The 20,425-nt window shown below is 39.9% G+C and overlaps 1 protein-coding gene across 4 annotated transcripts in view; it reads right to left on the reverse strand.

Moving 5' to 3' along the window:
• The window catches only part of LIMCH1 (LIM and calponin homology domains 1), a 174,905-nt gene that overhangs the window by 44,931 nt on the left and 109,549 nt on the right, over nucleotides 1-20,425 (reverse strand). For 3 of the 4 annotated variants that reach the window (XM_058023743.1, XM_058023742.1, XM_058023741.1), the window contains exons 7-10: nucleotides 17,549-17,744; nucleotides 12,985-13,234; nucleotides 2,317-2,550; nucleotides 1,120-1,365 (exon numbers count right to left, since the gene is read on the reverse strand). In XM_058023743.1, the coding sequence (XP_057879726.1) occupies nucleotides 1,120-1,365; nucleotides 2,317-2,550; nucleotides 12,985-13,234; nucleotides 17,549-17,744 (926 nt within the window). Of the gene's footprint in view, nucleotides 1-1,119; nucleotides 1,366-2,316; nucleotides 2,551-3,107; nucleotides 3,435-4,116; nucleotides 4,462-5,752; nucleotides 6,017-7,246; nucleotides 7,538-12,058; nucleotides 12,332-12,984; nucleotides 13,235-17,548; nucleotides 17,745-20,425 lie in introns of all 4 variants that reach the window. The other variant, XM_058023744.1, reaches the window with a different exon arrangement.

Here is a 20,425-nt window from a genome sequence, read left to right on the forward strand (position 1 = left end):
GTCACTTCTACTAGTAAAGCTGACCAAAATAGAACCATACTGTTCAGGGATTATGTATTCATCAAACAAGACTTACCTGATCATCCTGAGGTCAAACTACATGAGAACACCACCCATTCCTCCTTAAACACATACTTATGCCCCACATTACAAAAACCTGCTGAAGTATACCTAAAATGTGTATAGAAAATGGTTCTTAAAAATAGACAATGTCTTAGCATTTACATTGTGCCATACATGCAATGAATGGAGACAAAACTTAACAGTTACATTCCACAGCAGTGCTTAGTACCACTATAACTGAAGCATGAAAGAGACAAAGACTGTAGTCAGAAAGTGAGTCACAGGATTTCCTTTTTCCTTTTGTAGGTCTTGTTTTTGTGTTTGGGGATTTCTTTGGTGGTTTTGTTTGCTTGTTTGAATTTTAGTTGTTTTTGTTTATCTTATATCTTGGTCATTTGTTTTGTTGTTATTTTTGTTTGGGCGGGGGGTTTTTGTTTTTTTTCTTTTTTTTTTTTGGTTGGTTGGTTGGTTGGCTGGCTGGTTGGTTGGCTTGGAGTTTTTATTGTTTTGCTTGCTTTTTGGTTGGTTTTGGTTTTCTTTCCTCAGGGTGGGGAGTATAGCTGAAAAAAGTTACCAGTAATACACAAATCAGCAGCATTCAGTACAATTGTAGTCTTCTTTAGAGCTATGCAAACCATATATATATATATATATATATATATATATATATATATATGTATGTGTGTGTGTGTGTGTGTGTGTATGGAATTTATCATAAAAGAGCATCATGTGCAAACAACATTAATCATGGGAGAAATAGAATAAGCATCTCTCAATAAGCAGAGTACATTTTAGCATCTCTTCTACATAAACTTTTCTTGCAATTCAACATATATACGGTAATCAAACATTCCTTTCACTTAGCTTTCAATTAAATATTTTTTAAAAATCAAAATAAAATGCATTACACAACTATAATTCTTGTTTCTAAAATGCGTATTGCTGACACACAGTGTTGTAGTCGGGACTGAAAACACACCAGGCAATGCACAATCTGAACTCTGAAGTGTGCACACAGGGGTCTGCAAGCTGCGCGATTCAAACCAGAAAGCTCACGTTTGCAGATGCTCATCCTTGGATGAAAGTGTTTCCATTTTGTTTTCCTCAGGAACCTCCTGAAGCTTAGATTTTTGACCAAGGTGGACTTCACTGTTGCCATCTTCAGCCACTTGGGCAGTACTAATAATGTCATCTTCTCCTGTAGGTGGGAGTCTGTCCTCCTGCCCTTGCTGCTGCTCTTGTGGTGGTTCTATTGCAGGTTTTCCAGAGCTATTAGTGTAGACTTGTGGACATTTCTCAGGCCTGAGTGAGCCAAAGGCAGCAGTATAAAGGCATGTATTAAGCAATATTTCAAAAATCACACATACATAACGAGAAGCATAAATTAACAAAAAAACACCCCCTACAAACCCAAATAGCTGACACAGGACAAGCTAAGTGAGGCAGGAGCAAAACCCATAATTTTAGGAGTCAAATGCTTGTACCATTTTTTAAAGTCAGAAAATAAGCTGTCCAGAACACCACTGAAAATTAAAGTATTAAGTCTTTTCAACACCAAGCCACTGGTGAATCTTATGGTAGATGACAGGTTTGTTTTCTCCTGGCTGAGATGAAAACCAGTATTTCATCCATGTCTGTACATGCATATCCTTCTCCTCAAGTACTCTGAAGAGGCTGATGAGTAAGAATCTTTCCACTCTTGCTTGCATGTGGCTCAACCACCCAATGATAACTCTGTTATCATTCATTCATCACAAGCCTTCAACACTCACACAGCCTCAAACATCTGAACAAAGGTGCTTAGAAAGACATTGAGCATTATCAGGAAGAATCTCAGGATCTAAAGCTTTCCTCTTAGGAAGTCACTGGCACTAGTTAAGCCATAAACAATCATCTAAACTACTACATCCAGCATCTCCATTTCTAGCTGGAAACATTTGTAATGATTATCTCATATTTAACCAGAAACCTCTACAAATGTAATGCAAGTGTAATTGCTACACAGATCTGTTACCACATGTTGTTAGAATTTTGCATCTGGTAGAGCTCCGGTCTGAGACTCCACATGAGTTTTCTAAAAGGGCCAGAAACCTTCAACTGCCTTCTACTGAGCAGGAAGAATTGGCACAGAACTGAGGACAAGCATGAAAATAACCACTACTGGGCCACCAGCAAAACATCTTGATAAAGAGATCTTGACAAACAGCCCACAGGTCTAGCTTACAGAGACAGAGAAAAACACAACTTTCTTACCTCGTGGTTTTCTTCTCAAGTTCTGTAGCTGTGCCCTGCTTATCGTGCTGTTTTGAAAATGGCATGGGAAGGAACTGCTTAGTACTGGGCCCAGGCTGTTTAAGAAAAGCTCCAGTTCTTCTGGCTAACATGTCATCTCTTTGAGGGTCTGGAAATTTCGTTTTGTTTTCTGTTCCATCACTCTGCAGCTGAGGGATTTCAAGCTGTTGTTGGCTCTCTTCTTGTGTGACAGTACTGCTCAGAGAGACAAGTGACACTGTTCCATGAAAATGCTCACTTGTACAGCAAGTGGCTGCTCAGGCAATGTGAGGTACTGTTACTCAAAACAAAGCTGAGAACGATGGACAGCTAGAGAACAAGGCATCTTTAGCCACAGCACAAGGAGTAAGAGGAAACGATGCTGAACCCCAGAGTTATGTAGGTGATTTGTTAGAAGTTGGGAATTGCATACAAATCTATGCAATCACTTATTCACTTGGGAGCTGGCATAAAAATCCAGACAAAGCAGTATGGTTTGCAACAGAAATTCCCCCCGCAAAACATGAAAGACTATTTTCATGCTGAACAGCAATTAACAACTGAAGTACTTAAATATTATTAAAGAAAACAGGCTGTTTTATATTCATAGGATACATTCTTGTAAGTAAATTTACAAAACAAAAGACATGCCATGATGATTGCGTAAAATGCATCTTTAAAGCCCATGTGTAGAATGGGACAACACTGCTGACTGATCCAAGATAACACCACACACAAACCAGGCTCAGAGCGATCTGCTGCTGTTCTCTGACCTTTCTCCTTCCTGCAGAGTCTTCAAATCCTTTTCACGAGCTACAGCCTCCTCTTGCTGCTGCTGAGGCAGATAAGGAGCTACTGACAGGGGAGGACAATTTATGGGAATGGAGCTTGTGGTACGCCTTGAAAAAGTTCCCATCCTTCTAACCAACATATCATCTCTCTCAATATCTGGTAAATTCCTGTCACATTCTTCCTTGGCACTTTCTTGCCGTTTGCTCAAACTCCATGGGGTTTGTTCCTCAGAGATGACATCAGAAACTGGTACAGGAGATGGAGTTCTCCTGCAAGAGTCATCTCTACCTGACTTGACTCCTCCCTCACTGGTGATGAGAATGAGAGGAAGGGTGAGACAGACAAAATGTTCTCAGGTCAAATGAAAGGTAAGAAAAGGAGTAATCTAACTCAGTTTGCAAATGTTTTATAAACACACAAACTTAGCTGAATGAATTGCTTGCTAAAAGCATTCATTAAAAGTTCTTGCTGCAGCCTAAGTGATCAAAGAAATGCCAATGAAATATAAGATCTGTTAATATGTTAACAACCCAGACAGTTCTTCTCCAGATAAATGCCAGAAACAGAGAGCAGCAGTACACCATCTTCAAAAAGAAAGCAAATCCATTAGGTTTGAAAAAAAACTTTTTTGAAGATCAGTAAGGCCAGCAAACTGAATGACAAATTCCTAATGTGCTGAAAGCAAGCAGAGCAAAGCTGCTGGAACTGAAGCAGCAGAAAAAACCATGAATGATAGCTCAGTCTCTGAGATACCAGTGACTTCACTGCCCATCAGAAATTATGAGCAAGCGTTCGCAAGACCTGTGTGCAGCATTTTGCGCCATTCTAAATGTGTTAAGATACTCTGAAGACATCAGATGTCTTCTGAATGAGGCCGTGCACATAAACAGCTCTTGGCTTTATGCTGCAGTTCATCCCATGCAGATCAGCATCTGGTGAGAACAGGTCTCATTTACAGCTCAGTAGCACTTCCTAAACTACACCAAATACCTGGACTCATTTTCTGGCTCAGATACTCCACTACTGTATTCAGCCAGCCCAAGACTGACAGCAGTGTTTGAAGAAGAGCTTTCAACACCAGAGAGAGTTTCCACACCATCTTTCTTGCTTTCCTCTTCTGTTCCACTCTTGGATGAAGCTCTGCCAATTACAAGCTTGTCCCATTTCTGTTGATCAATCTCAGTTACTGGCCCAAAATGCACAAACTTCTGCTTGGGGCCACCAGCCTTTTTGTTTGCTCTGGTTTTGCGGACAGCAAAATCATCATGGGCTACTGCTTTCACTGTGGTATCAGCTGGTGGCAGAGGGTTGCTGGAACATCTGAAATCTTCTTCACTAGTCATAATGAGGAATAAAAGAATGCCCCCAACATGAGACCCTCAGAATAAAACAAATGTTCCTAAGGTTTTGAAGGGGTTTTATTTTAAAGTTCAAGGACACAGATATAAACAGCTGTGGCATACTGAGTCCCAAATGACATATGAAATGCAGATACTGCAGACCTGTGGGGAAAACTTGTGGAGTACATCCATGGAAGCACTTCCTAAGGGCAAGGAATGTAGCATACAGCCTGTTCCAAATTCAGTTCTTCACCCTAACAAAGCCACAGTTTCCTTATCTGCTCGCACACACCCAGACCCCACACTATATGTGACTGTATGGCACTAGAACACACTTTGGCACAAGGGAGTGACAGTGGCATGGGAGCACTAGCAAGGGCAATTCACTCACCATAAACAAAGCAGGCTGAATCCTGATTTTAATAAATCACCTCAAAAGTAACAGAGAGATTACTAGTACCTTCAGGATGAAAGATTGATTGTGTTTTGATTTATTTGAGCTAAAATTATGTACAATAACCACACTGTTAGAAGAATGCCAGAACAGACAGCCATCTTTGATTGCAAAATGGCATGCACCTAAACAGGAAGGCTAGGGGTTGTTATCCTTCCCTACTGGAGTCACAAATCACCTGCCTAGGTTATAGACCATCTCCACAGGGAAACAGCTTAGAATAGCTGCTTTGTAGCTCCCTTCGTAGGGGTTTTGTTAACAATAAGAGCATACAAACACCATATAGTGAGGCTCCTGAAAGCCCTGCTGCAATGAGAAACAGTGGTGGTGTATTTGCACAGCACTGGAGCACAATGTTGTGCTGATGTATCAGCTCAGGTCTCAAAATAGCACAGAGACGTTAACGTGAAGATGCTGATGCTCAGGTAATAGTCCCAAGGTATAAAACACCCCAAGACCTGAAGACAGCTCGGTAAGGAGCAATGTAGCTGCTAGTGTATTAATGGTACCAGTTGGAAATTTGTACTGTTCAACTTCAAGCAGCTTCAAAGCAAATTCAGCCAGTGAGAGACGGACCTTCCTGATATTGAGTATCTACAAGAAAAGTGACTGTGAAACTAGTATAGTGCTCTAAATGATGGACACGCTTTCGTTTCATGACAGATAGCATATCTGTACAGATTTTTGGACTCCTCCTGAAAATGGAAATAGGGAAGGACTGGTTGTCAACAAGGCATTCTTCAAGTTTAAAGTCACAAGCACACACTGCAGGTTGTGGCAAACTAAACATGCTTCCCAGCCTGCCAATCCTGCCCACAAGCAGAAACCATACCTGGGCTCCCCTGACAGTTTCAATCTTTTCCAGGTCTCCAGATCTGCTTTTGTTATAGAGGCATTGGCAAAAAGCACATCATCTTGTAGCTGAGGAAGGAGGCTTTGAGATTGCATCAATTTCCATTTTGCCAAATCATCTCTCTCATTATCAAGCTCTTTCACCTGCTGTTCCTCCTCTGACTCAGTCTTCTCATTTTGTAGGAGTGGGTTCTCTTTGCTTGTAACTGTTTGCCTTACTGATGTCACGTGCACCCGTCTTCTTCTAATTTAATGCACGTTCCAGTTCAGCAAGGAAAGATATTTTGAGGAAGCAATTATAAATCAATGCCAAAAGAAGAGATTCAGAGCTCAAGAAGATAAAAGTGAATTTATAATATTAGTTTCACATTAATTTTAGGAAATAAACATAGAATGAATCATTTGAAGTTCAAACCTCTCAGCTATGCTACCCCACTCATGCACTACTGAGACAACTTCTTCACATGAACTTCTATTCCCAGCTCAAGTAAGAAAAATCTTTGTTATTACTGAATTAAGCATTTCTGCAATAAGCTTTCTCTTAAATAGTTACAAATATCTTATTTGAATATTATTCACACAGCAAAATCAGGTTTTGCTCTCAAACATGCTACTCAATTTCTTTGATCTTAAGAGTCCTGTCAATAGCATTGGACAATTAAAATTTGGTTAGGTGCTCCTCAGATGTCCTGTCAAACTAGCAATTAGAAAATGTTAATATAATCAAATTACCAGCAACTGAATGACACATTTGACATTTGAAAATTGAAAAGAGCTCTTAAATATTAGAAGAAGTTTTCAGAACATATCAGTTATTACAGTCAGGGTTCCCTCTAATGTTTATATAATGGTTTTATCTAGAATCACATCTGTTTGCCCAAATAAAATAGTTTCCTGAAAAAGATCTCTACCCAGCAAATATTTGTGTTCAGCAACTTCTTAAAGGTCTGTATCACTGAGGTGAAGAAAGAAGAGATTTTCTAGGCTGAAGTCTTGCAACCCCTGATCCATTTCCCAAACCAATGCTGCATAACATACATTAGAACCAGGTGCAACATAATTCAATGCAGTGTAGCAGGCATATATATTCAGTGCCTTCACTAAAGGCTCATCTGGTCCGTGTTTCATGCAGGGTATTAATAGAGCATGAGATGAAAGAAATGCATCAAAAAACATGCATTGAAAGTGATCTGAAAAAGTGCTGAGATGCAAAACATATTTTCTAAGTTTCTTCTCCACTACTCACGCTCATGATCTACCTCATGAGCTTAGATAACACTTTTACACTCCCAACCAATTAACACTTCTCCTCGTACTGTAACAAAAATTGTTTGGCTCACTTTATGATAAGCTTTAGCATTTACTTTAACCTGTAGGGTATTTTTTGTAGCCAAGACAGCTTTAGGCCTATACAGCAATACAGCATGGTGAAATTAAGCATTATAATTGAAAGAATAAGACCATGAATGCACACCTTGCATGTTCCTTTTTTTCCATCTGCAACGGCTTTTTAACATCTTCTGGTTTACCTTTCTCTTTACTTGTATAGGGTCCAATTAAAAAGGAGTTAAATGGAACTATGTGCTTGGGTTGATTCATTCTGGCTCTCCGGGTGGCAAAGTCATCCTTTTCTAAATCAGGAACTCTGCTGGCTGCTTCATCTTCTGAACCAGAATCCTTTCCTTGATAATGTGTCATGAAGGGGTTGTCCTTGCGAAGGATGATGTCTGGGGTGCTTCCACTGTCTTCACATATTGGCTTTTTACTGATACAGAGCAAAAGTAAATAAAGCTCTTGATGCACCAGAGGAGGAGAGGGCAGTGCAGCATCACGTCCAGGTCAAAAAAACAGCACAGGTAATCAAATATGCTCCAAGCTGCTGTTAGATTGGACAAAGCCTAGCTAGAAATAAAACTTATCATATAAAGTAGAAAATCCACAAAGACTGTACATAAAAAAAGTCAGCATGTTGGACCTTATTTTAGCTATAGCTGGAAGAACCAGTAAGAACAAATTTTAGCATACAAGATGCAGTGAATGTATTACCATAACTGGCAGTATTAAACTTCTTGAGCACTTCAAACAAAGGAAGAAATGTGATGCAAATATCAGATCCCTGGCACATGCTGTTGAGTCTTAAAATGTCAGATATTTTGCATTTTTCTTAATAGGTCCATTAAAAAAAAAAACAAAACCAAAAACCCATCTGAGTAATCATGGTGGCTGACTACCCTAGTATTCTTAATTGCTTTCTTCTCGCATGCACCTTTATTGATTCTCTTTCTAATTAACATTTCCTTTCCCACAGAATAAGCCCTCTGTGCCAGCTGACATACAGTAGCTGCAATGATAGCACACCAGTGATATTGGCATGCCAGAAAATATTGCCACCTGCCTTCATCAGAAACACAACTGCTATCAACACAGCCTTGCTGTTACTGAAGATTATGACAGTAAAGACACTTGACAGCTGGTACCCATAAAGATTAAGCTTATTTTAACTTGTAAGGGTCAGTACTCTTAGGCAAACTGAAAAGACAGATGGCAGGAGCTAGGCAACTCTCACATTTAAAAATATAATTGTTCATATTGATATTTTAGGAAGTTGGGCAGCAAGAACTGTTCCATGCAGTACTTTTGTAGGCATTTGATCTGTCATATAGCACACCTTGCTATACAAAGTGAAATAGAGGGGATCACAAAGGATTAAACAGACTGGCATTAAGAAAGCAAATCTAAATAGCTCAGGGATTGCTCTGAGTCTCTCTACTATCCTAAATGTAAAGACTGCTTTTTAAAAGCATTTAAAACATTTTAAAAGCCTGCAAGCCCACTACATGTACCACTTATTTTACATACTCAGCTGCCCTTTGAAAGTACTGCTCCAAAAAGTTGCTGGAGAAAATTATGGGGAAGCCATAAACCATCCCTGGCAGAGCAGCCTGGCTCAGGCTCAGAGGACACACTAAACTGTGTGCCTTTGCCTTCTTATGCTGCAAAACACAGGATCCCCTGTTAGTGATGTGGAGAGTATGGTCTCAAATTAGCTAAAGGCAAATTTTTCCTTAGATCTCTCTGAAGGATCAAAATTTCACTTAGGGCAACAGAACAACACTGGCCAGTAGCATTCCAAATGGGAACTGTCCCTTTTCCTCATGAATATTTGTGCTCACAACAGCTTCAGAAACAGCTGGCTCACCAAGCAATTACTGAATAAGAACTGCTGGATTTTTCAGTCTCATGTCCACCAACAGCAGCAAAGCTTGAGAGCATCAAATGTAGCATTTCTGAGAGTAGTGTTTTTGGCAACAAAAAAATACTGAGTTATAGTACTCAAAAGTGCAACTATGAGTCATTGCAATACAAAACTTATGGCTTTTAGTATGTAATGAGACTTCAGTAATCACTTTCTAGGTTGAGAATATTTTCCATTCATTTACTATTTTTTTCATGGAATCAAAGACTAGCTGTGACACTTTGGGGTCTCCTGAAACAGTTTGTGATGGTCTCAAAAGTATTTTTTTAAGGTCAGTTTGCCATGGTATAGATAACAAATACTAAATAGTAGATTTAGCTGCAAATTGCTCTTGCACACCCAGCCCCAGCTGTTGCAGAAACAGTAAATGGGTAAATGCTGGTACAGTAGGTGTTTCCAAACTTGCAGGCATTTGCACACCTGAAGCAAGGTCTCATCCAGGCTTGTGGATCCTTATATTGCATTTCAGAACAATGGAAGGATTTTGGATCCCTATGCTCTGTCAAGGTAAGAGTCCATGTTATTTTTCAACGAACATACCATAAAAGCTTGCTCACATTTCTCTCTTAAATTCTCCTCTCCAGCATATTTTTAAACACACAATTATTTTCTTTTCAGGGTATCTCCATAAATGTGATCCCTACCTTTCATATACAATACAGTAATCAAGAGACAGATGTGCAGGCAATAAGCAAGGAAGATCACATATCAATAAAACAACATGCAACAGAGACAATTCACTCTTTTGGGAAGGGGAATTACTTTTTGGCATGCATTTGTATAGTATCTAATTCAGCTAACTAAAGGAGCTCTTTCCTAGAACATGCTACAGCAATGGAGACAGGCACTTAGACTTCAAGCAAAAAATAATTTGCATACCAGTTCAAATCTTTCCTGTTCAGGACTCAGAAAAGTCCCCTACTGAGTTTAAGCTTTAGGAACAATTAGATGCCTTGTAGAACTCAAAAGTCACAGTAGGTGTCCTCCAGAGGTCATTAAGTTGAGAGGAAACAGCCTGCAAACAACTCAAAGGAACTAAAATAAAACTGACAACCTCAGGTGAAAAAACAAGAGAGAGGCCGGTATCAGAGAAAGATGAGGGAGTAAGAAGGGTGAAAGAAAAAAAATCAGAGTACAGAAACAAGAGAGTCTGAGAATTGCTGAATGCCATTAGTGCATGGAAAATTGAACTTGATGCCAAGAAGAGAGATAAAATAGAGATATTCAGAGAAGAATAATAAGACATTAAGAAATATGGTTAAATGTACCCTAAAGTGTCACTACTAAATTCTTCCTTTCTTCTCATCCACTATTCTTCCACTTTCGCATACAAAGAATTTTCCTTACGGACTTCTGTCCTCTGTGCCTTTTCTGCTGTTTCTTCCTACAATCCCCAGAAGCAAGCTCTTACTTTGCTACAGTGATGCTTGGGTTACAATGCTCTGCTCTTTGACCCTTAGCTGGAAGAGAAAACTGTCATCTCCTCCTCCTTCCAGCTGCCAAATTCCACAAGTCGTTTCCACTGAGAGCAAGGAAGAAAATTACTTGTTATTTCTCCTCCCTTCTCCATAAGGGCTGTAAGGACAACAGATTGTCCAAGGAGAGAACCACACATTTGTTCACACATCCTTCTCCTTTGTGGACATCAAAACAAATCAAGCACAGAGTTGGAAAAGGGTCTCTCAACATGGTGAGCATCCTCCAAATGCAAACAGAGCTATTTGTTATGCACTGCACTGCTAAACACAAGCAATGACTGCATTTTACTACATATTACCACATTACTACCATTAATACTACAGCCTTGGACTCGGAATAGATTAAGCTAATGCCCCTCTGGTTTATGGACTCCCAATAGACTAGCACACTGAGTGAGAATGAAGAACTCATTTATGCCAGACAGCCCCTCATTATTGGTGCTGGGCTTTATCAAAAGTAATACCCCACAGCCAGACATAAAGACTGATCCAGTACAGCTCAACAACAGTGAAGTAGACCTGAGAAGGGGACATGTGACAGCACATATTCTGTGACTATTTCATCTGCATATGGCACATCTGTATGTGGCTGCACACCAGTTTCACTGCACCTATGAATAAACTGCACCACAAGCAAGCTGCATTTCTTCCTAATACATTTCAAAGCCCAGACTGTAGACCAGCAACTGATAAATGGCTCACTGGTAGGATTTCACCCCACAGTCCAAACCAAAATGTTTTGGACAGGAGGACATTTGGATGCTTACCCTTTAGCCAAGCCATTTTGATTGTTTATAAGTGCCTTATCTTCTGACATGTTAGCTAAAACTCTACTTTGCAGGTCATCCCCATGAATAGAAGAGATTGAGATGATGGAAAGGCATGGGCTGTGAACCTAGCCATCATTCAGCTCTCAAGTTAAAGAATAGGAAATATCCAAACTGAACAACATCCAAAAAAAAACCACATAGGTAATAAGTGAATAACTACATATATTATATACTAAAGTCAGGCAAATTATGTCTGCTGAACGTATTTAAACTGGTACATGTGTTAATAAGCACAGTGCTTTTATAGTTCCTGCCATTAAAAATAAATGCATCATTTACTAACATAGCTAAAAATATCAGCCACCTAAAAAGTGTGGTTCAGTAAACAAAACCATCCCACCAGCAACAAGCAAGGTAAATTTCTGAAACTTTTACCTAAACTCGGCATTTAATATAGATTTCTATATATTTGTATTAAATACAAAGAAGCATTAAGTGGAAGGTGACAAGTAGTCTGTAGTAGTTCTCCTGGAGCCTGTTTACATTATGTTGTAAGACAATACAATTTCTCAACATAAATGCAGTTAGCATCATACAACTCTGCAATTCACACTGCCACATCACAAGCTTTTTCAAACCAAGACCTTCACTAGCAATTGTGAGTGCTTAGCAGACTGGATTTTTGTTAGGAGAAGCGAAATCACAGTGGATCAAGGAAGCCCACACTTCAGGCAATCCTACAGTAGTGAAGCGTGCAGGATTTCCCACACTGCTGGGCTAACCTGCTGTAGCGCTGGGCTGCTGACATGACCTTAATGCCAGCTTGTTCCAGTCTTCTTAACTTTCTGATCTCTTCCACATCTTTCCCCTTGGGTGCTGGTGTTTCCTTTGCACTACATGAAGGAGACTGGTCTGTGGAGTTTTCTTCACTTTGATTCACACCTAATTGATTTTTAAGGGAGCTTGCTTCAGGAGCCATGGAGCCCACTTTCTCCTTTTCACACAGTCCTGATGTTTCATTCAGTTCTTCTTCTATGGTTTCAGGGTGGGGTTTGCTATTAATTATACAAGGTAGTTTAATGTAGGCTGTGCTTAAAACATACAGACTTACAAGCACATTTTGCTGAAGTCAAGATGCCAAAGGATGAATTCTGATGAATAATCAGGGAAGATAATTATGCTCTTTAAAGGAAGTTGTTTCTTAGTCCAAATCAAAAGTGAAGTATTAGTTGACAAAACCAACATGCAGTGTCACAGCTATATAAACCATACTGGTGTATTAAATACAACATACAAACACATTTATTTTACAAAAAAACCACAGCAAAAATATTATATATTTTGATTAAACATATAAAACATTACTTTTAATTGTCATTTATCAGTAATTGTCTTGAGAACTGAAACAGATTGTCCAGAACAAATTTTTCCACCCTTGGGTTTGAGCCAAACATCCACATTACTTGCATTAAAGAGTATCTTGTCAAACAGAATCTATACATTGCATTGTATGGTAAATAATGACATCACAACAATGATTTTCCACTTCTTGCTTTTCTAAACCATTTGCTAAACACTACTTATTAGTACCACACCAGCAAGAGATTTATTACAGCATCATACACCTTGTGGAAGGAATGGAAACGGGGCAAGTGTTAGAGCACCATCCGTCAGTGAGGAGAGGAGGATGTGGACAGGCCAGCCTTACCTGAAGGGTCTGTCTCCCAGCGGGGACGTCGCCGTGCTCCAGCTCTTTCGGTACTCCTCCCGTTCAGCTTTCTTCTTCCGAAGCGGAGCAGGTACATAGAAAGTCTGATTACTCTTGTTTGGGAGGTACTGGTTAAAAGGCACAGCTGATTTAGGTTCACCATGTGAGGTCCGCCTCGCCAACATATCATCTTTTTTCACATCTGGCATCTTTCTGTGTGGCAGGTCAGTTTCTGAGTCACTTCCTCTCCCTAGTGAGGAAAGAGAAAAAATTTCTTTTTTATTTTCACTTTCATCCAGTTGTTTGGGTTATTTTTAAACTATAAATCAGAGAAGACACCACCAAAAAATTATATTTAGCCACTGTTACTTGCATTTGTATTTTAAAATCAGTCACTGAAGGTAGTAGCCACAACATCTGCACAGACAGTGAACTTTTTTCTATCATTCCCTGAAAAATTCATCTTCAACCACAGGCCACATCAAAAAACCTGAGGTTAAAACTAAGCCAGACTTGTCAATCAGGTAGGGCAGAAGTTAGCCTAAAGCCCAGATGACTCCTAGTTGTACATGAGGGCATGTCTGATCTGATTCACAGTCTTGAACCTAGGCTAATAAGTGCCTAACTCAAGCAAAAGCAAAAAAAAAAAAAAGATTCCATGTTTTATAGCTAGAGAATGGCAGGAATATGTGGATGTTCCTACACACACATTAACACAGCAATTTGAACACAGACAGCATCAGTTTCAGTCAAGACCTGAGAGCAGCAGCTGCTGCTGTGAACCAGAAGGCTCAATGGTGACTCTCCAGTCTCACTGGTTGCCTAGTCAATCAGTCTAGCACACTGCAGAACAGACAGAGACTTGATACCCAGATGGAAAGGTGCAAGGGCAGAGGGAAGTGATCTCAGGATTTAGAGGTTAGATCAGTACAGTGAAGAAATAAACTGGCAGAGAAAAAAATTGAGAGTTTGAGAGAATAAGATACAAGGTCAGCAGAGCTGGGTGACCACTTGATACTGTTCAAATGAACTAAACTTCCTGATATTTACAACGCATTTAGAATACTGAAACTTAGGCAAGTTTCTGACTTGAAATTCGCAAATTGTAGGAGAGACGCCCTAAAGAGCATTAGCAGTGTGGAACTTCCCATTTTGGAAGCTTAGATTCCCTGCATCGTCATAGCCTTTTAAAATAATTCACAAAGAAGTTATGTAAATAGTTTTCTCCCAGCAGCATAACCTTATCATGGGCCCTGATTTGAAGAGTGAAATGGAATGTGTTCAGCTATTTGTCCCATCAGCATTTGCATGTTCTCCAAGCTCTGGAGAGTTGGATGTCTCTGGTTCTTGCCCCCTTTGCAGCACTTGCAACTGCAATTAGCTGTTCCCTCTTTTAGGGTGAAGAGAAGCCACTCAGGTTGTGCCCTCTTGTTAATTCAAAACATTAGTAATTAATAGCTAATTCACTGTGCTACATACTGAACAAGTGAAAACAATGAAGTCACAAAAATCACAAGTAGTTTGTGTATAATTCAAAGTGGGGGAAGAAAAAAGAGGTCTAAATATGCTAGGAATGTTATTTGCAAAGAGCTTTTGCAGTAGATTGAGTTTTTCATGATTTTCTTGGAGAGAGACAAAGAAGAGTGAAAAGGAACAGTAGGAAAAGATGACAATGGAAATGAATGTTAGACATCACAATACATTTTTTGTCAGTAATCTTTCACTTGAACAATTTTTATTAAGAACTTTGACAACTAACACCACAATTGGTACCCTGAATCTATGTCTAAACAAAAAAGTGGAGATACCATCACAGAATCATGGGTGTCTGAGGACAGTTGGGGTTGGAAGGGCTATAGTGTCATTAGACAAAGCAGAGCACAGAGTAAGTAAAAGATAAGAAAAAGATCCCTTACTGCTATTTGCTATTCTGATTGCTTTTGACTTTGCTCTGGTGTCTATTTTTGTAACACATCAAAACCAGTCTTGAACTGGCAGACAGAAAGGATGAAATAGATAACCACAGTAGCAGAGGAATTAGAACACATTCCTCTTGTTACTGATGTGCCTACCAGCATCCCCAAGCTAAGTACTTCAAAGAAAAACAGCTTCTTTAATTATTCATATCTTACTCATGAAATTATTTTCAGCTCAAATTTGCAAAAAGAGTACTTGAAGCCAAAGTACTAAATGGAAGATGCAGCTGTGCTCTACATTTAAAACCTAAAGTTTGTTGTTTTGCTTTTTCAAGTAGATGCAGCAGCAGTTTCCACAACTAGTAACAAGCAATTATACACTATAGACATGCAAAGATCCTTCTTAAAAGGATCCAGACACAACTGCTGGCCAAGCAGAGTATTTTATTAACGGGCAACTCTAAAGGCAGTTCAGTCTGTGATTCTACTGTGTTTTAAATAACTGTTCTACTCTACCACTGGTCTTATTTTTTTGCTAAGGGACAAGCTCTCCATGGGACACCAGAGCAGTTCCTCAACAATGAAACTAATCACAGATGGCATTTGTGAAGGTAGTATTACATACTGCTTCTACCTAAACTAATCCCCTTAGCATCACTTAAGTCATGTCTATTCAGGCTTTTATTTCTTCTAAGAGTGGAAGAAATCGTAGTTCTAGTTCACAACAATATCATGTGGTTTATAAAGCTCCTATTTGAATGGAGAAAGAAGTAATGAAAGCAAAATGTTTTCCTCCATCCAACTTTGCATATAGAATAAGAGAATTGTTTAGGTTGGAAAAGACCTTTAAGATTATCGAGTCCAATATACTGTTTCTATCAAAAACTACTAACAGCTGAGTAAAACACTGGCCTGCTGGGACCACAGGAAGAGGTTCAACATAAAGGAGGTCAGCCAAGTTACACCTCACCTGCAACTGCTGTAGGAGACAGCTGTGAAATTATGGCAGTAGTAAGCAGGGAAAATAGGACAAACTAGAAAGTGTTGGCTGGACAAGTCGTACATGTGGACACAGCATCCGCACGCACCCTGGTTAAAGACTAATTTTTCAGAACAAGCTTTGTGGGCTTTCATCTTGTTACTGTTTGTTACAGACTCAGGATTGTGACAAGATAGAATGTCTTAGCAAACAATCTGTGGCAAACAATCACAAAACCTTTCTAACATCTGATAATCTGACAGAACTTGACAGGAATCATCTACAGGACATATGTAACTGGCTGTCCAGCAGCCCCAAGAGCACAGACACCGGACATCCCTTGAGCACCCAGGGTCTAATTTTTGATTAGGACGTGTGAGGTGTTCCTATTTACCAACACCATGCTTGTCTCATTTGGGAAGGCAGAAAAGCCTTTTATATATTTATATATGTACATTATATGTATTTTATAACGTGGAGTCTGTGCTCTGCTCAGTGTCTGAGGGGCCATGAGGCTGTTTCAGGGAATCAGCCCCAGTAGCTAGTTCTGGATGGTCAACCAGTAACAGTCTAAAGACCACAGGCTACTCAGAGCAGCAGAGCCGATTTTCCCAGGGCTCTTTCATAATTCTACTGTGATACCAGCTCTCCCTGCCAGCTTTCCAGTTCTAAGGAGTTCCCCATCACCTCAGGAAATCTTTCATGTGTCCGGTTATGATTAGCACCAGTTTCTTTCAAACTGCCAAAAGTAGTATGAACATCTGGTTCCTACCAAAAAAGTCTTCCTGCCTTTCCTTTTTAAATTAAAAAAAAAAAACGTTACTAAGGAGAAGTGATTCAAGTGTGCAACATAACTTCATCTGATGAAGTCCGACTTATTAATCTGTTTATCAGGAATGCAACTGCACAGAAAGAACCTCAATCATTCATCCTTTTGTCCTATACCAAAATGCTACTCATGACAGGTTACCTAAATGTGTGCTCCACACCTATTATAGCAAATCCTTCTTCATCCAGCATGCTGTGTTTACAAGCCTCTGCAAACCTCTTGGAATCAGAAAAGGCAGGCAGAGAAGTAGTAGCCATTCTGTATGCCCTGAGCTGCCTGTCCTCTCACAAATGTGTACAAAGCTCTGATGCTGGGACGTATTAATTTACCCAATTTTCTAAATGCCATAAAAAGATATATGATATTTGATAAAGTGCTGTACATCAGCATTCAGAACTCTGCCAAGTATCAGACATTCTCAAGATATTTGTCATTTATCTGCCCCGCATTTACTTAAGCAAACGTTTTATTCACTACAATTCACTGTACCCTGTTTGTGTAATTTTATGTCTTGCTTCAGCCTAGTTTGTAAGTTAAAATGAGTCTGCATAACATCCTCTTACACCAAAACCCAGAAAAACACTCTTCCCTTCATAAAACCACACTGCAATGATGTAACTCATTTCCCAGGGCTGCACTGCCTTGAGACAAACTTCAGGTAAGCTGTTGGCAAAATCATCTGCACCTCAGGGAGCACAGATCAGCATTCACAGAGAAGTTCTCCCAGCAGATTTGCCCAATTCAGAGACTGTGAGCAGCTTCTGAATGGCACATTTATTCCAGAAACGCTACTTCTATGTCACAGTGTTGTGCATGTGCTGCACTGTGATCGGTACTCACCATCACTACTCCCTCTGAGCACTACATCTGGAGATGGTGTCTGCTGCGAGCGGGAGCCAAAGGAGTCCAGGCTGTCGAAGGAATCATCTCTGCCGTGGCGAGGCGGGGAGAGGGAATCGCTGCGCTCCGAGTCCCAGCAGTCTATGTAGCCGCTGTCACGAATGCTGCGCTTGGGGCTCTCAATATCCTCTGTTTCCTACGTGGAAATACAGCAGGAACCTCCTCAGAAAGAAGGCACTGACATACTCGCGAGATGCGTTACACACCAAAAAACAAAGCATCTTCCCAAATACTAAAAATCTCCTCCCCAAAAAAGGGTTTCCTTGGTTTGTGCCCCTTCTTCCCTTCAAAACAAAGTGCAAGCTTGCAATAAACTACTCTTATGCTGTTTAAGAGGAAACTACTCTCATTAGATTAGTACAATGAACTGAGAAAAAGTTCCAATAGACCAGTTAATAAACTGATCAAAAGTGAAAGTAACCTGAAACTTGACTTGTCGTCCACAGTCCATAGCACAGCCAAAGGCACTACAATTTCAACATCGTGCCTGCATCAGGTTTAAGTTTGCTGCTTTCCAAAAGATCCCCCCCCCCTCCTTGCCCATCTATTGTATCTGGCCAGGACCCCAGCAGACAGCATTTGTTGTTGCTGCTTCAGCTCGGCAAAATAATAAAGCAGTGTGCCCCAGCCTCCGTCTACCTTGAAGAGAAATTCCTGTTATGAAAGAGGGATGTCTTTCTCAAGCAATCAGCAATGAAAAATATGCAAAACGCTTTTCCCGATGCCTCAGAAGAATTCAGTTGTGCTCTTTACTCTTTGCCAGCTCCTGGCTCTGGGGGATATGAAAGCACTTGTAGCTGACCCACATGTTCAGAGCAGGGAGAACAATGGTTGTCTTTGACAGCCCTGTGATTATAAATTCTTTCCAGTGCAAGCAGCACATACTAAAACACTGAAACTCCAGCAGAGGGAAAGGTCAATAGAAGCCATCCTCACTCTTGCATTATAATAAATTCCTTGTTTTACAGAGTGTCTTAATATTAATTACAATCACACAGACTGAGAAAAAACAAAAATAACTAAGTTTGTTCAGAGATAAATCTGTTTTTTTCTCCCCCGACAGTAAGTAAAGTCAGAGATGTGGGTGCCATTATCAGACTGACATTTTGTGACCCAAAGAGGCTGGAATGTGATTTTTTTTTTTTATTCCCAGAAGCATTTGAATATTAATTCCTAATTAAGAAGCACCCCCTGCTTACCACTAGCTGAAGCACAATGGCTATATTGAGCAGAGCTCCCACTGTCCCTGACTGCTAAGGTTTACCCATCACTAGTATTGCCAATGAGAAGATCAATCAGGAATATCACAGTATGCTATGGTGGGCTGCCTCCACAAAAAAGCAGGTTTGCCAGACAAGTGATGGAGGGTGGAGAGCACTGCAGTAATTCAGCAACACTCCCCTGACGAACAAGAGGGAGGCTTGAAGCAAAACTCAGACATCAGACCAAACGCCCTGCAAACTTTTCAGGAAGGCCTAATTAATGCCATTCACTACTAATCTGCCGAAATACCACATTAAGGCCAGCAGCAAAGGTCACCTAAGGCCAAGCTAAACTGTGGTAATGCCATTAAGTAACCTCACAGTAAATAGAAGTAAAAATCTATTCTAAAAACAGATAAAATGCATCTAAAAAAGTTGTAAGGCATCCTATATAACATCCTTTCCCAATTCTGCTTAGTGAACTAAAATGCTGGTAGAAACAATAGACGACAAAAATCTGTCTCCCTGAAATCTGCATGAATTACACACAGCCAAAACCAAATCTACAAATCCTATCAAAATCCCGTTTGTGACACGATCCAAAAATCTTTTAAAAAATCCAAATTCCTTAAATCCTCTCATCCCTTCATACCAATCAACTATTCTCAATCTTTAGGCACATTTCCATTTTCCTAAATTACTGTATTTGAATGACACAGAACTGTTCAGCAGCCACAGGGACTTAAAATGGGCAAAAAGCCCCATCCCGCATTCACTATCTCTGAGTTTGAAATCAGTCCAATTGTGAACTAATGAGTTCTGCAGAACTTACTTTCAATGGCCTGTTTATGTTAATTTTGCATGCTGCTCACTGGGAATTAGGAGGCAGGCACCAGGACAGGATCCTAGACTTCTGTAAACATGTTCTTTACAGCTTTCCCCTTGGCAAAGACACTCTCACAACACAATGCCGTCACACAGACGAGTCCTCGTCCTGCCTTGAGCAAACGTCATCTCCCAAATGCTATCAGTGGGAATGTGCTTATCTGTGGGACTGATAACACCACGGAATGACACACCACAGTGCATTAGTCTTTCATCTTATCTAATTAAAAACACAGTATGCCACAGAGCAGCAGTTAGAGTGTGATTGCCAAATACAAGATGCATTTGTCCAGGAAGTTCCACCCACTGAATATAATCAAAAAGCCATTGATGTTTTGTCATTGGGAATTTCTAGTTTTAAAGTAAAGAAGAACGAGTACTCAAATAGTTAATGAAATTAAAAACAGAATAGCATGAATAAAATTAGAAATTAATATCCCCTTCAGCATGAGAAGTAGAAAATGATGAGTCCACAACAACATACACCAGAGCTGTCTTTTGATTTGCTTATTAAAAAAGGAGGGCAGAGAGGATTTACAACAGAAAAACTAAACCACACTGAATTTATAGTCGATTTAGTTATTAGACTCTGTGGAAAAAACGCCAGTAGAGAATGTGATAAAGTGCCTTTTCATCACTTGAGCTTAGCTATAAAGAACATCAGAGTGTTGCACAGCATGATTAACATGTTATACTTTACAATCAAATCCTCTTCAAAAGCAGCAACATA

The sequence above is a fragment of the Melospiza georgiana genome, chromosome 5 (assembly GCF_028018845.1).
Source record: "Melospiza georgiana isolate bMelGeo1 chromosome 5, bMelGeo1.pri, whole genome shotgun sequence".
Lineage (NCBI taxonomy): Eukaryota > Metazoa > Chordata > Aves > Passeriformes > Passerellidae > Melospiza > Melospiza georgiana.